This window comes from Oncorhynchus nerka, linkage group LG14 (assembly GCF_034236695.1).
Source record: "Oncorhynchus nerka isolate Pitt River linkage group LG14, Oner_Uvic_2.0, whole genome shotgun sequence".
NCBI lineage: Eukaryota > Metazoa > Chordata > Actinopteri > Salmoniformes > Salmonidae > Oncorhynchus > Oncorhynchus nerka.
In genome coordinates this window covers 66342182-66359444 of record NC_088409.1, presented here as the reverse complement: position 1 = coordinate 66359444, position 17263 = coordinate 66342182, and the positions used below count along the sequence as shown (strand labels likewise).

The 17263-nt window shown below is 43.7% G+C and overlaps 1 protein-coding gene, 1 long non-coding RNA gene and 1 pseudogene across 2 annotated transcripts; 2 read left to right on the top strand and 1 right to left on the bottom strand.

Moving 5' to 3' along the window:
- Positions 1-38: 38 nt before the first annotated feature.
- LOC115141731 (uncharacterized) lies at positions 39-6352 on the bottom strand. Its single transcript, XR_003865404.2, has 2 exons — positions 6082-6352; positions 39-609 (listed from the first exon to the last, which is right to left on the bottom strand). It is a non-coding gene; the product is annotated as an uncharacterized LOC115141731 (long non-coding RNA).
- On the top strand, positions 1573-2143 carry LOC135574916 (ADP-ribosylation factor-like protein 11; annotated as a pseudogene).
- On the top strand, positions 5058-16464 carry kpna4 (karyopherin alpha 4 (importin alpha 3)). The gene is made up of 17 exons (XM_029680884.2): positions 5058-5271; positions 7874-7918; positions 8264-8353; positions 8801-8830; positions 8920-8972; positions 9304-9399; positions 9700-9785; positions 9972-10058; positions 10194-10363; positions 13507-13551; positions 13736-13867; positions 14619-14747; positions 15380-15484; positions 15575-15646; positions 15776-15938; positions 16067-16161; positions 16272-16464. Exons 1-17 carry the CDS (start codon positions 5203-5205, stop codon positions 16368-16370), a joined length of 1566 nt encoding a protein of 521 aa, XP_029536744.1. The 5' UTR covers positions 5058-5202; the 3' UTR covers positions 16371-16464.
- Positions 16465-17263: the final 799 nt, after the last annotated feature.

Genomic DNA, 17263 nt, shown 5'->3' with positions numbered 1-17263 from the left:
TTAATGAGTAGCCTAAAGAAGCCTGATCATGCCACCTGTTGGTTTGTCACCAGCACTTGTTTTGTACGGTATTTTTTTATTGGATTTTGTACGGTAAAATGGGATACATGGTGGTAGATGTTGAAGGTAACACTTTACATTAAGGTGTACTTTAAATTATTTATAATGGGCTTTATGTATTTTATACATTTGTAATTATTTGTTTTATAAATCTAAACTGTTAAAATACATTGTTTTTTGATCTGACAATTTATGTGCCCTGTTTTCAGCATTTTGAACTGCACTATGTATAATGAACAATAATATAAATGCAACATACAACAATTTCCAAGAGTTTGCTAAATTCATAAGCAAATCAGTCAATTTAAATTAATTCGGCTCTAATCTATTGATTTTCCATGACTTGGCAGGAGTGCAGCCATGGGAGGGCAGAGGCCCACCCACTGGGGAGCCAGGCCCAGCCAATCAGAGTGAGTTTTTCTCCACTAAAGAGCTTTATTACAGACAGAAATATCCCCCCTCTGACGATCCCGCAGGTGATCTGGAAGTCCTGGGCTGGTTACATGTGGTCTGCGGTCTTGAGGCCAGTTGGATGTACTGTGAGGTGGCCTATGGTAGAGACATGAACATTCAATTATCTGGCAAAAGCTCTGGTAGACATTCCTGCAGTCAGCATGCCAATTGCACACTCCCTCATCTATGACAAAACTGCACATTTTAGAGTGGCCTTTTATTCCTAGCACAAGGTGCACCTGTGTAATGATCATGCCATTTAATCAGCTTCTTGATATGCCACACTTGTCAGGTGGATGGATTATCTTGACAAAGGATAAAATGCTCACGAACAGGAATGTAAACACATTTGTGCCAACATTTGACTGAAATAAGCTATTTGCGCGTATTAAACATTTCTTGAAACTTTTATTTCAGCTCATGAAACATGAGATCAACACTTTACATGTTGTTCATATTTTTGTTCAGTGTAGATAAATGGGTGTAGCCTTAGCCTATGATATACAATATATATGATTTATTATATGATTTTTACTGGTGATCCTAATCATGACTTTAATGTTTGAACAATAGACCAGCCTATTTATATGGGGGGCTATGAAAGTTCTCATGCTATGCTGCCTGAAATCAACACCCTCAGCAAACTTCGCTAAATGATTTTGTTGTGACGGAGTGCTGGTCTGGCATGTTGTGGCTTCAAAGATACTGTAACTGTATGATGTAACCCATTAACCATAACATACAGGCCAGATGAGTACCCATGACCTACTGGTCTAAAACTGTCACTCTGATGCCATTTCCAGGAGAAGGTCACTCAAGAAGGAACACAGACGCCCCTACGCCCTAAAAAGGACTTTCTGCTGAGTTTGATGGTCTGAAGCAGGTGACTCTCAGCGGTGCAATAGTAATAGAAGACACAGAGACTCTAACCTGAACCATCACCAGCTGAAAGCTGCGTAATGACTTGGGCATCTTACTAAAACGAGGGGCGAGGTCTTGCTGCAACCCTCTGTGTACATAAGCCATTCAGATTTGCACCTTGCCTTTATAAGAGGGGATTAATCACAGCCAGAACTTACAGAGCAGAGCACAAAGTAACTGCAGGCAGGGCAGGGCATTGCTGCACAGAGCTGAGGCAGCAACAATAACACAAGCCAGCCTTCTTCTCCAGACAACAGGGCCTGTGTTTGGGTTGAGCATGGGACTGCATTGGTCTAAGCATGCTCAGCAGGCTCAGGTTGTGATGCTGGGCCTGGACGGCTCAGGGAAGTCCACCCTGCTCTACACGGTCAAGTACAGCGAGTAGAGATGCTGGAGACGGGAGCAAGGGGTCTGGGGTTGGCCATGTGGGACGTGGTAGGCCAGCAGAGGATGAGGCCCCACCGGAAGCACCACTCCCTGGGCACGGAGGTCCTGGTGTTTGTGGTGGACAGCTGGGACCGCAGGCGTCTGGAGGAGGCAAAGGGCTCCATCAGGTAATACTTTTTTATTAATACAATTCAGCCAAATCCTGATGCATGAATGTAAATAAATTACAGGTCATATCCAGTTCTCTTTCTTGTCATATTGGGCCATGTAGTTATTGGGTATAATAATGTGTATACTGATCTTTTCACCCAACAGGTGCTGAGGAGTGGGAGTCTAAAGAGCATTCCTCTGGTGGTGCTGACCATTAAGAAGGACCTCAGCAAGCCCACAGGAGATCACCCACAGATTGGACCTGAGCAGGGTGTGGGAATAAGGACTGGTTTGTCCAGCCGTGCTCTGGGAGGACTGGCTTGGGCCTGGAATGCTTCAGAAGGGCTATCTGTTGAAGACTTCGCTAAAGCAGACTGGGGCGGATATAAATATATTTTTATTTATTTAACCTTTATTTAATTAGGCAAGTCAGTTAAGAATACATTCTTATTTACAATGACAGCCTACCCCGGGGAAAACCCTAACCAGGACGACACTGGGCCAATTGTGCGTCACTCTATGGGACTCACAGCCGGTTGTGATACAACCTGGAATCGAACCAGGGTCTGTAGTGCCGCCTTTAGAACTAAGTTGCAGTGCCTTAGAACGCTGCGACACTCGGGAGGATATAAAGAACACAATAAAATAACCGAAACCCAAAGCCATAACGATGATGACCAAGACAAAAGGACTGGGCTGCAGCTAAAACCAGTGACTAAAAAACTCTGTGGATGGGTATAATAATCTCCCTTGGATTATTTTGTATTCTTCTTCAGGATTATGTTGAGCAGAGTAGGTTAAGATTCAGAATGCCCAGTGTTAGTTCATTCTGACCCACTCATACTTGAATATGGGAATAAGACTCTCCAGAACAAACTTGAGATCACAACGTATCTCACGCTGAAAGCTAGTATTTTGCGCGTTTGCTGATTATTCAAAAGTGTGAATTTCTGCATTTTCTTGTCATTTTTTAAGTATACAGCAGCAGCTACTCTTCCTGGGGTCCAGCAAAATTAAGGCAGTTTATACCATTTTAAAAACATTATAATACATTCACAGATTTCACAACACACTGTGTGCCCTCAGGCCCCTACTCCACCGATACCACATATCTACAGTACTAAATCCATGTGTATGTGTGTGTATAGTGCGTATGTTATCGTGTGTGTGTGTGTATGCATGTGTCTGTGCTTAACTTTGTGTTGCTTCACAGTACCCGCTGTTCCATAAGGTGTCTTTTAATCTGTTTTTTAAATCTAATTTTACTGCTTTGATCAGTTACTTGATGTGGAATAGAGTTGCATGTAGTCATGGCTCTATGTATTAATGTGCGCCTCCCATGGTCTGTTCTGGACTTGAGGACTGTGAAGAGACCTCTTGTGGCATGTCTTGTGGGGTATGGGTGTCCAAGCTGTGTGCCAGTAGTTTAGACAGACAGCTCGGTGCATTCAACATGTCAATACCTCTCAAGTGATGAAGTCAATCTCTCCTCCACTTTGAGCCAGGAGAGATTGACATGCATATGATTAACATTAGCTCTCTGTGTACATCCAAGGGCCAGCCGTGCTGCCCTGTTCTGAGGGCCAGCCGTGCTGCCCTGTTCTGAGCCAATTGCAATTTTCCTAAGTCCTTCTTGTGGCACCTGACCACACGACTGAACAGTAGTCAAGGTGAGACAAAACTAGGGCCTGTAGGACCTGCCTTGTTGACAGCGTTTTTATAGAAGGCAGAGCAGCGCTTTATTATGGACATACTTCTCCTCATCTTAGCTACTGTTTTATCAATATGTTTTGACCATGACAGTTTACAATCCAGGGTTACTCCACACAGTTTAGTCATCTCAATTTCCACATGATTTATTACAAGATTTAGTTGAGGTTTAGGGTTTAGTGAACGTTTTGTCCCAAATACAATGCTTTAAGTTTTAGAAATATTTAGGGCTAACTTATTCCTTGCCACCCACTCTGAAACTAACTTTAACTCGTTGTTAAGTGTCATTTCAGTCGCTGTGGTTTAGAAATTACAAGTTTAGTAAAAGTAGTAATCGGCCTATACCAAATACACTAATTGAGAGATTTCAAAATAGTGTGTAGGAGCTGTGGATTAGAATAATAAATATGTCCCAAAACAGTGCTTCCATAATGGTATGTCCCATACAGTTCAATTGGCTCTGTAACATCCAATTTAGTTTTAGTTCCGTGTTCAACCTTCTAGAATCTACATAAGTGAGACACATCATTATTTTGATAAAACTGGAGAACTTTGCATTTTAACCAACTTGGTACTGCCCTGGAAATATTAATTAAGTGTTCAGCAAATGGACCTGCAGGTATGTTGGCCTATACACTATGAAGCTCACTATAATGCACAACATAGTTGTTTTATGTTGAAAACAACATATTTGATGGTATATATATATATATATTTTTACTTTCGCCAATTATAACGGTCATAGCTAACGTTACCGACTAACGTTAACTTACTGTTGTAATGTTACTAGCTATGTGATTGTAGCCTATTCTGAATGTCCATTCACATTGTTAACGTTAATGTATCAATTGATATAGAAATGCAGTGTACTTTAGTATATCGTATGTTGTCATTGTGTGTAATATTCTAATTATAAAAGATTGTGAAGTTAAATAACACTTTTGACATTTGACATTGGCAGTTGGTGCCTAGCGACATTTATGATTGTTGCCATAGTGATTACTATTGAAAGTTTCAGGCTCCAAAAGGCATTAAAACACAACTTGATATATATTACTGATGGGCACCGACATGGAAGAAGTGTATATCTATATATCAGTATAGGACTAGTAACTATTTAGGCCTAAAGCTCGACCAGAATGGACTCATTGACAGGTCATAACGTTACTCAATCATGAGACTATAGAATAACTTTCATTCCCACTATTTGTAGAATTTATTGATGATAATAATTGGAGATATAGTGTGGTGGTCTGAACTACCACAGCGCAACCTAGTGAGGGTTTAATGGAATGATAACCTATTTCGCAAGACCAATGAGTGAGCAATAAGGGGAATTCCCCACCCTTCCACGCCAGAGCGAGGCTGTGCCTCTACCACCGGCATTCCCAGTATGCACCGCGGACAGACCAGCAAAAAATAGTCCGGTAACTGAAAGGCCTGAGAAAAAAAGAACTTGAAAGGGGTAGCTGCTAGCTAATTAATTTCTAACGGTGTTAAAACATAGCTAAAATTGCTAATATGGCTGACAACGAGAAACTAGACAACCAGCGGCTGAAGAATTTCAAGAACAAGGGTCGCGATTTGGAGGTAAAGTATCTGATTCCGTCGAGGGGTCCCTTTTCATATGCGCTATTTTGTGGCTTGGGGCTGCGTTGTGTGACGTCGTTTGTAATTTTCAGGATCTGGAACTTTGCACCCAGACCAAACCAGGCCTTATCTGATCGTCAAATCAAGTAATTTCTGTCAATCCACCCGACTTTCTGAACCTAAATAAAAGTAACCATCAACACGTTAATCGTCCCATACTAACCAAACTAGCAATGACTTCCAGTTTCATCTAAGCTAGCTAGCTAACTACAGGCCGTGATAGCAAACACGCTGTTCGGGATAGCTAGATTTGCTATTCGACTGTCATCTGAAATGTAGTTAAGTACCTGTGTCAGAGAGCCCACACAGTTTGATGTTGAGGTTTGGAATTGACATACCTAACCACATCTTTTCGGGGGATAATTTCATTAAACGAGATTCGTATCCCTTTCAAACAACGGCGCTAGTCAGCCATCTCAGTGGGTTGGATTAGTTAACGTTAGCTAGCCAGCTATAGTACCACCCCTCCCCGACTAACGTTCTACTTTGCTAGTTAACTAATTTATACGCAATTATCAGATGGTATACATCGTTAGTTATAGCAAAGTAACCAGAATAATGTTGAAACTAGTGGGTACCGTTGGCCAACTTGGCTAACTAACTAATGACCTCAGAAAATTACGCAGTAAGAACCTCAACTATACTAGCTAACGTTAGCTGGTCAGCTAAGTTAGCCACAATACTAAGTTTGTCATAGAACAAACTACGAATATAAAGTTCAAAGTGTCAAATTTAATGGTAAATGTTTACCTCATACTCGTTAGCAGCGTCCTTAACTACAAATCTTTAACTAGTGTAATGGAGCAGGTCTCGATCCCTCGACCTTCTAGCCGAAGTCCAGCGCGCTATCGATTGTGTCCCAAAAGCGCGAAATCCGCGCTTATAAACTCAGGGTCGTTACACTATCTAGTTAGCCAGTACCCGTTGACGGTAGCTAGGTTAGTATCTAATATATATAGTATCTAGTATCTCAAAACAACGGCGGAATTTAGCTGGTCAGGGCCCCTTTACAGGCCTTGGCACACCCATAACGTAAGTTATAAGCATTGTGAGGTAGATGGATGGATAGGCAACAAGTGTAGAGGAGTTTAACATTAGCGTTACATTATACTAACCAGTGTTTTTTTCCCCAAGTTTTGGAACACAACATCGGGAGTCAGTGTATTGGTTGGACTCCCTTAGTTGTAAATCGTTCTGGTGGTTGGCGAAAGAAAATCAGTTTCCTGTCAACAAATGCATATGTATAATCTCTAGGAACTCTATTTATTAGATATATTGTGAAATGTTACCCTCGCTATCAAATAAAAATCTTAATCTAACTTTTGACTGAACTGCAATATTCATGCTGTGTGTGTGGTCTAATGTCAGCTCACTGTCTCACTAAACAGTAATATGGTGCTGTTCAGACAAAAGTTGGATTCAGACGTTTATTTGATAGTGAGGGACACATTTCACTTTTACATCTGGTATGTAGAGTTCCTAGAAATTATGCACGTGCATTTGTTGACAGGGAATGCTTTTTTTTTTTGTGAAGCAGGCTATATTGTGGTAGGGTTATTTTACACTCCGGGAGTCCAACCAATACAGACTCCTGATGTGTCCCAAACCTAGTTTGCACCCCATCTGTAACGGTCTGGAGGAGGAGGGCGCCACACCAACACCCAAGGCTTCTTCAACTTTGAAACATTTTCAGTTCAAACTAGTGGAAGCAACATGATTATAGGCAAGGGAAACAGATGATAGAGGAACACCTATACTAGCTAGGCCTATATGTTATTGTGTTTCAGCTAGATGGTCAGGAAATCGTGTTGTCTTTGTATCCTGTTTAACAAGAAGTGCCTGCCTCTTTTTAATTAAGTAATATGACTAGTTAACGGCAGAGGCATTGTTTGCGGTGGGAACAAGCATATTGCTTGAATAACAACTAATGTGCATGACTAGGTTAAATCACACCAAGACATGATAAAGTGCTGAACTGTCTCCCACTTCACCGTGGAGAGGGAATATAAGAATTTTCTAAGAAGGAAATGGGTAGTGCCCTTCTAGACCGAAGGAAGAATTTAACTTAATCCGATCATGACAAATGGCCAAAGGCCAGTATGTGATGACAGCAAATTACTTAATGGGGCCTTGTCAAAAATGTAATGCCTGTCAATCAGGTGCTTGAAAATGGTCCCTTGTATTACCACCCAATATTAACATGAACCATAACATACAAAACACCAGCCCTGGAGCAGTTCAGATCTGTGGTAAGTCAGTCTATGTAAATTGTGTCAGTGTCCTAATGTGAGTGTGAGCTGGTGATTTCAGGCATTGGTATGGCAGGCTGCTTCTATCACTGTGCCATCCATGGCTGTGGATGGAAACTAATGAAATCCGACTCTGAACAGCTCTAGGCATGAGTACACCGGATGCAGTCATCTCATCATATTGGGAGGATAAACATCTGATTTATGTTTTGGGCTTGGTTTGTGGAAGAATCAACAAACAATCAGGCACACAGTGTATATTTGGACTAATGTGTGCGTTTCCTCCCCTATAGACGATGAGAAGACAGAGGACGGAGGTGGTGGTGGAACTCCGCAAGGTAATCATTCACTTTCTTTCCTTTAATCTGTCAGGCAAGATACAAATGCATTTCAGTCAGGTAATCGAAGATGAGTTTAAAGGGATACTTCGGGATTTTGGCATTGTGGCCCTTTAACTGCTTCCCAAGAGTCCGATGAACTTGTGGATACCATTTTTATGTCTGTCTCCTGTGTGAAGGTAGTTTTACGAGCCAATGCTAACTAGTGTTCGCGCAATGACCTGAAGTCGATGGGTATCTGCTAGCATCCCGAAGTATCCGTTTAAAATTCCTGTTTAATAGTTGAGCCTGTTGCCATGCTGATACATGTATGTTAAGACGGCTGTCTTTCCCTGCTCTATGCAGAACAAAAGGGACGAGCACCTTCTGAAGAGGAGAAACGTGCCCCACGAGGACATCTGTGAGGACTCTGATGCAGACGGAGACTTCAGATCGGTACGTGGCTCTGTTCAAATACTTTGAAAAAGCATCTTTCTGTCCTTCCTTGAAGTAATGACTGATGGGGATTGAGGTCTATGTTAAGACTGAGTTCCTTGAACTGTTAGCTAAAGATATCCACATGTAGTCCTAATCAAATGGGGGGGGGCCTTTTGCCGTTGCAGTAAAAAAAAATATATATATAGGATGAATATCGACTAATGTTTTTATTTTATTTTTTGTAACGATTTGTGACATACAAAGTTTTATCCATTGACGTTCCTCGGGGACTGGTTAGTGTCTCCATAGATTCTGACTTATTTTTCCCGGTCAGGACTGCCTCTTAAGGCCTGACTAATTACCCTGAGGTGTGGCCACAGTGCAAACAAACACATGACAATACCCCTGGTCATGTTTGGCAAAATAAAATTGTTCCCTAACCAAGTACCTACTTTTATTTTGCAGCAAAACACCTCTCTTGAAGCAATAGTACAAGTAAGTGCATCTCACTTCCATGTTTGAAAAAGGTCTTAGACACTGATTTCCTTCCCATGTATGTGATCCCCTGTGTGCTGTTGTTGCAGAATGCCACCAGTGATAACCAGGGAGTTCAGCTGAGTGCCGTGCAGGCTGCAAGGTAGGAACTCTATCCTCCTATACCCGGCTCTGCTGGTTGCTATGGTGATTCACACTCAAACATGGTTCCAAAAACCATCTCTAGAATGTTGTGCAGTTAATTGTTTCATGGTTTCCGGTGAGCATGCTGACTTAGTTCTGTGTCATTGTCACCGGTTTTGTGTAATCGTTGTGCGATTGTATTGCTATGTCGTATCTGTACTCAACAGCACCTGTGTTGCGCAACAGCTCAATGTCTACATTTCACATTCCTGTATTTTGTGTCTGTGTTTCAGTGTGTTTTGAGTATCTTAAGTGCAAACGTGTGAAATAATAACTTTTTCTCCCTGCAGGAAGCTGTTGTCTAGTGACCGTAACCCTCCCATAGATGACTTGATCAAGTCTGGCATTCTGCCCATCCTGGTGCACTGTCTGGACAGAGATGACAAGTAAGCAGGGCTTTACTTTGTTATAGATATTCTGTCTTACATAACACAACGGTGGTTGTGACCTAAGCATTGCTGCAGTGAATGTAAGCTAAGCATCACTGCACTGAGAACAGATCTTTTCAGATGATGATGAAAGTGCAAATGTCAGGATTTTCCCGAATCAGGTGTGAAGATTGTCAAAGCCCTTGTATTACCATAACAACCCTTTCCATTTCTTGTTTCATCACTCTTTGTGTCTTCCTCTCCCCTCTTCCTCTCTACCCCTTTTTTCTTTCTACCGCATCTTACTCCTGCCTCCAGTCCATCTCTACAGTTTGAAGCTGCCTGGGCTTTGACCAACATTGCCTCAGGAACCTCAGAGCAGACCCAGGCAGTGGTCCAGTCCAGTAAGTACCAGCTCTCAACCTCTGCGCTACCACTGCCAGCACTCTCTGGGGGCTAGGTGGGATTTTCGATCGTCATGCCTACCAAGTCTTGGATTTGTTGGTTATGTTACCCTGAGAAGTAGATTATTTGTGGTCTTTGGTGATTGAGTTAGCTATTGAATATTGAGAGTATTTCCTCTCCTGCAGATGCTGTGCCACTGTTCCTTAGGCTGCTGCACTCTCCTCACCAGAACGTGTGTGAACAGGCGGTCTGGGCCCTGGGCAACATCATAGGTGAGTCTGGATCCTTCACTATGGGACATTAACAATGGAGGCTGATTTTTAGGAATGGCTCAGGGATTCTCTGATGTTTGTCTCGAGGCATTATCGGTGAGTGTTAGACACCGTCTGTTCTGTGTCTGTTCGTAGGCGACGGCCCCCAGTGCAGGGACTATGTGATCAGTCTTGGCGTGGTGAAGCCCCTGCTGTCCTTCATCAGCCCCTCTATCCCCATCACCTTCCTCCGTAACGTCACCTGGGTCATGGTCAACCTCTGCCGCCACAAGGACCCACCGCCACCCATGGAGACCATCCAGGAGGTAAGAGAGGGAGTGTGTGTGCCACCTGAGTTATGGTCAATCTGTCCTGGCAAAATTACCTGAGGACACTGTCCAGGAGTTACTGACTCTGTTTGTTTGTCTCTGAATCTCTGTCGGTCAGTATGTTGTTGAATCTGAGCATTATTTACAGTAGTGTACAGTGTCTGTGTGTGCCCCTGGGGTATATGTATTCATCTGTCTGTCCTCCTGCTGTACATTCCTGTTTCCTGCCAATGTCACTCTCCCCTCATGTGAGAGATGGAGGAATTGATCAGTAGTTGGCTGGTTGTCAGTGGGATGAATGGAGGGAGGGAGAGAGCAGGATTAGTCGGTACCCAGCAGGTGTGCTCCTAAGCTGGGGAAATGAGGGCTGATTTAGTGCTCAGAGAGGCATGTCTGTGGAAGAGGCACCACTGCTGAATAATACTGGACCATGTCTCTAAACTGCCATAAGCCCCTTAGAAAAAAGGCGTGGGAAATTGGGATCCTTAACCGAAAACAATCGCAGTGCAGTTATCACAAAACATTATTTTCAGTGTTATAGCCTAACTAGATGATGGGCTATAAAGGCTCTCCCCTTTGACCTCCTCCCTCCGCTGACCTCACTCAAGCCATGAACTTTCTCAACCTTCAGTTTTTTGTCCATCGATCAACTCATGATGATTAATTATGTTGTTTTTAAATTGCTTGTTTTGTTGTTGCTTTAAATCCGTTTGAGATTTCTGTATGTACTCAATCACGCTATATACGTTTTTAATAAAGTTAAGTTGTGTAATTTGAAGGTAGACTCTGTGATATGAAGTAGATGCAGAAAGTAAACAGCAGAGTGGGTCAATTTTAGCTTGAGGCTCAACTTCTCCACTGTTTTGGTGCCTGAGCTACCACCCTGTGAATGGCGTGAAGTGCACCCACACAGATACTGTGTGTGGCTGTCAGAGAGCGAAGTGTTCCATCTCAATATCCTAATCTATTCAGTGATGATTTACTGAAGTTGCGAGACATGGCAAGCCCCAAACATTGTGAGATACAGCTTGCTGATAGATGGGCCTAGTGCATGGTTCTGACTCTGTCTGCCTGTTGGCTGACCTGCCTAAACTGTGCCCCTCGCCTTTCTTTCCGTCCCTCGCCAGCTCTTGTTTGTGTCCTCGGAAATACAGCAACTAATAAGTCTCCGCCGTTCCAAAAATACTGAATCTTAGGAGTCGATTTCCTAGTGGAATCTAATCTTGACACTCGGAAATGGGAGTCGGAATCAATTATTTTGGAGTTGACTCGCCACCACTACGTCGTCATCGTTAACAGTTGGGAAAATGTCAGAGAAAGGCAAGCAACAGCAGTTGAAGTCAGAAGTTTACATACACTTAGGTTGGAGTCATTAACTTGTTTTTCAACCACTCCACAAATTTATTGTTAACAAACTATAGTTTTGGCAAGTCGGTTAGGACATCTACATTGTACATGACACAAGTAATTTTTCCAACAATTGTTTACAGACAGATTATTTCACTTACAATTCACTGTATCACAATTCCAGTGGGTCAGAAGTTTACATACACTAAGTTAACATGGCTTTAGAAGCTTCTGATAGGCTAATTGACATAGTTTGAGTCAATTGGAGGTGTACCTATGGATATATTTCAAGACCTACCTTCAAACTCAGTGCCTCTTTGCTTGACATCATGGTAAAATCAAAAGAAACCAGCCCAAAAATTGTAGACCTCCACAAGTCTGGTTCATCCTTGGGAGCAATTTCCAAATGCCTGAATGTACCACGTTCATCTGTACAAACAATAGTACGCAAGTATAAACACCATGGAACCATGCAGCTGTCATACCGCTCAGGAAGGAGACTCGTTCTGTCTCCTAGAGATGAACGTACTTTGGTGCAAAAAGTGCAAATCAATCCCAGAACAACAGCAAAGGATCTTGTGAAGATGCTGGAGGAAACAGGTACAAAAGTATCTATGTCCACAGTAAAACGAGTCCTATATCAACATAACCTGAAAGGCCGCTCAGCAAGGAAGAAGCCACTGCTCCAAAACCGCCATAAAAAAAGCGAGACTACGGTTTGCAACTGCACACGGGGACAAAGATTGTACTTTTTGGAGAACTGTCCTCTGGTCTGATGAAACAAAAATATAATTGTTTGTCCATAATGACCATCGTTATGTTTGGTGGGAAAGGGTGAGTCTTGCAAGCTGAAGAACACACATCCCAACTGTGAAGCGTGGGGGTGGCAGCATCATGTTGTGGGAGTGCTTTGCTGCAGGAGGGACTGGTGCACTTCACAAAATAGATGGCATAGTGAGGATGGAAAATTATGTGGATATATTGAAGCAACATCTCAAGACATCAGTCATGAAGTTAAAGCTTGGTCGCAAATGGGTCTTCCAAATGGACAATGACCCCAAGCATACTTCCAAAGTTGTAGCAAAAAGGTCAACAAAGTCATGGTATTGGAGTGGCCATCACAAAGCCCTGACCTCAATCCTATAGAAAATTTGTGGGCAGAACTGAAAAAGCATGTGCGAGCAAGGAGGCCTACAAACCTTACTCAGTTACACCAGCTCTGTCGGGAGGAATGGGCCAAAATTCACCCAACTTATTGCGGGAAGCTTGTGGAAGGCTACCCAAAACATTTGACCCAAGTTAAACAATTTAAAGGCAATGCTACCAAATACTAATTGAAGGTATGTAAACTTCTGACCCACTGGGAATGTGATGAAAGAAATAAAAGTTGAAATAAATCATTCTCTGCTATTATTCTGACATTTCACATTCTTAAAATGAAGTGGTGATCCTAAGACCTTTTTACTAGGATTAAATGTCAGGAATTGTGAAACTGGGTTTAAATGTATTTGGCTAAGGTGTATGTAAACTTCCAACTTTGACAAGTTAAATGAGAAGTGAAGGCCAACTTTCTGAGAGGTACAGTAATGGTAGTACAGGTGCAATGCTAACCATCTGAAGGGGATGCTCTGAAAACCGTTGCTGGCAGCAGCACAGCCGCATTGTGAATTCACAGGGCTGTTTTAAAAATTGTCCAGTTGTCACATCCATAGTGGGAATATCCTATTCCTGTCATGTTGTTGGCACCTCCCTCATTGACCATCTTGCTCTCTCCCTCGTTTTTTCTCTCTCAGATTCTTCCAGCTCTCTGTGTGCTGATCCACCACACTGATGTTAATGTGAGTATTCCTGATTCCATGATGGTATCCAGAAAGGGACAACCTGAATAGTAAAACATTGACATTGATAATATTGATGTTTTTTCCCTCCCCATTTAATAGCCACAAACAGATATTGGTATATGATCCATGTGTTGATGAATGAGAGTGAATATTTGGTTTTTGGGACCTTTGACCCCTGTAGATCCTGGTGGACACGGTGTGGGCTCTGTCCTACCTGACGGACGCTGGCAACGAGCAGATTCAGATGGTCATCGACTCGGGCATCGTTCCCAACCTGGTGCCCCTGCTTAGCCACCAGGAGGTCAAAGTCCAGGTACGGAGACACAGATGCTAGTGGGCCACAGATTTAGGATCAGCTTAGCCCCCCCAAATCCCATCATTAACTACAAAACTGTCCGTAGATCAGAATCTAGGAGCAGCTTCATCCTACTCAGTGGGGCTCAGGAAGACTGATGCACACCAAATGGAATGGTTGCTTTTGTAAGGACTGAGCCTTTGCCCTACCATAGCTGTTTTTACAGATGTGATGGAATCAGATGGGTGTGTAAGCAATATGGAGGTGGCTTCTCTATGCTCATTCGAATGATGGGTAGAGCATCCTATTACTTATCCATATCAGTTTCCTTCAGGTCTGCAAACACTGACGGTCGTGGCTAGGGGTGGTCAAGTACTTGGATACCTGTGCACTGTGGTGGCAAGATAAAGTTATGTTTGGGGGGAAGGGCAAGTGTTAGGAAAAGAGCTCTTGTCCTGAGCTGCGGTGTTTTGACTGGAGACCGATTCCTGTCTGGCCTGTTGGGGGTGGGGGGGTGTAAGACAGTTCCTATGGTGCAGTAGGTAAGTTGGCCCTAGATGATACTGCTCAGGACTTGAATGGGTCTTACTCCTGGCCCTGATCCCCAGTCTGGTGCTTACTGTGCTGATATTCATACTCAAGTCATTATTTGGGTGGCGGTTGCATTTATTGGTTGGTTTACTTACTGTAGTTAGTTGCATGAATGTTCATTGATGCTTGGAGTTGTTTGTATTGACTTATGTGAAACTTCGATTGTGTGTTTCTCTAGACTGCTGCTCTGCGGGCAGTGGGCAACATAGTGACTGGAACAGATGAACAGACCCAGGTGGTGCTCAACTGTGACGCCCTGGGACACTTCCCCTCTCTCCTCACACACCCCAAGGAGAAGATCAACAAGGTAACACACACTGTAAAACATCCACTCCGCACTGCTTCACCTTGCCACAGCATAGCAGGTGTGTCAGTGGGACTGATCATGCTAGACGTGATGATATCAGAGACATGGTGCTAGTGTGAATGCTATATGAATCACGGTGAATGGGGATACAACTATTAGTTAGGTACTCGCATCATGGAAGACCTGGATCAAGAAGCTGATGGAAATTGCAGTTTAAGTAGATTTTGGGGTGGTCTGGGATAGTGGGTAGAGTATGAGATGTGAGTGCGTGTGTGTAGTATTTCTGGGTGGAGGATAGTGGGCGTTGAAGACCCATGGGTCTCTGCTGATATCGGAGTGCATCTGAGGCCTGTCACTCAGAGGTCCCTCCCTCAGTGACTGAGCCAATGATTAGGGCCTCACGACCGCCCCTGCCCCGCCTCCAGCACCCCTCAGCTCTGAGCAGGCCCCTGGAGTCTGATCTAGCTCAGTCCGCACTCCTTTGAATTCCACATGGGAACTAATCACCATGTCTGCAGTCCTCCTGACACATGCACACACTGACTGCTTATTCAGTCTCTGTAAGCCCTGGCTCATCACACAACACTTGAAGGAGTAGTCAGACTGAGTACTGCTGTTCTCCCATCCTGCAGGAGGCAGTGTGGTTCCTGTCCAACATCACAGCAGGCAACCAGCAGCAGGTGCAGGCCGTCATCGACGCCAACCTGGTACCCATGATCATCCACCTTCTGGACAAGGTCTGTTTCATCACTTTCACGGCTTCATTCATCACTTCATCAGTGCTTTCTGTCACACAAAATGACAAATTAATACAAATGTTTTTGCAGGGAGACTTTGGAACACAGAAAGAAGCAGCCTGGGCCATCAGCAACCTGACAATTAGCGGGAGGAAGGACCAGGTGAGCTCAACTGAGGCCTACCTGCTTTACCACATACACCTCACCTGTCATCTAGACATACACTCAAATTGCCACTTTGTAAAAATGTATTTTGTAAACCCTAAAGCTGACCCTTCTCCGGTCCTGTAGGTGGCGTACCTGATCCAGCAGCAGGTGATCCCTCCCTTCTGTAACCTGCTGACAGTGAAGGATGCTCAGGTGGTGCAGGTGGTCCTGGACGGACTCAGCAACATCCTCAAGATGGCCGACGACGAGGCCGAGACCATCGCCAACCTCATCGAGGAGTGTGGAGGTGAGTGCCCAGCCCACAGTTACCTTTCAAACATAAACAGTAGGTAGGAACAATTATGTTGAAGTATAGTGTTTGTATCTCAGTGGCTGTGTAGATTTGACTTGAACCATCTCTTTCCTGCCCCTCAGGTCTGGAGAAGGTAGAGCAGCTCCAGAATCATGAGAATGAAGACATCTATAAACTGGCGTATGAAATTATTGATCAGTTCTTCTCATCTGATGATGTAAGTCAGTTCACTGATATGGTCATGTTTTGGTTGGGGAAGGTACTGCATACTCCATTGTGGGGAATGTCTTATTGGTATAGATGATTAACTTATTGTCTGATGTTCAGATTGACGAAGACTCCAGCCTGGTTCCGGAGGCGATCCAGGGGGGAACGTACGGCTTCAATTCCTCCACCAACGTGCCAACAGAGGGGTTCCAGTTCTAGAAGGCATCTCGGGAGTCTGGAGTTTTGTTCGCGATGCAGCACTCTGTTCAACATAAAACAAATTAGGAGAAAAAGAGAGCGAAAGAGTGTGAGAGAAATTAGATCCATTGTGCTTGGCTCGTGGGATCCGTGGCTGCATCTTATCTGAGAAAATGTGTGGATTTCGTTTGGCATTCCGGGGGAACCAGCCCAAATGAAGTTTGAGATGGCGAGTGGGTGCGAGTGAGTGAGTGGCTACATGTTGCAAAAAAACAAACATCTACATCGAATGCGTTGAGACATGCCAAGTAACTTCCATGTTATTGGAGCTGTCGACTAAAACGGAAAACTACTACAATGACAACAAAAATGCGGTGTCAGCCCGGGGAGAACCAAATACATCAAAATCAAGAAATTGAGGCAACAAATCACAAAAACACAAAAGGAAAACCAACAAAACAAGCATAAGATGAACCATATGACAATTCTGCGGTCCTCCGACCGGAGGGGGCACCACCTGTGCGCCCATCCCCAAATCGGCCACGCCATCAGACGTGTGTGAATGGACCCATTGTGTATGAATGTCTGGACTCAGTGCTGAGGAGCCAGGTTCATCTCCTCCAACCAGAGGCCCTCGATGGGGCGTCTCCCCCCCGCGGAGGTGGGCAGGGCCAGAGTCCAGCTGCGCTTGTGCAAGAGAATGGACGAGTGGTGTGTGTGCGTGTCTGGAGAGTGCAAGAAGACTGGATGTGAACGCATGCAGAGAGAAACTAAATACATAAGAGTAACAAAACCGAGAAGCGCAAACGAAGGAAAATACCAGAAGAAATTCTGCCTTAAGAGGCAGATACAAATCCCTGAAAAGAAGAACTTTGGAAATGAAAGAAGAAAAAAAAGACATCATCATAAGGGTT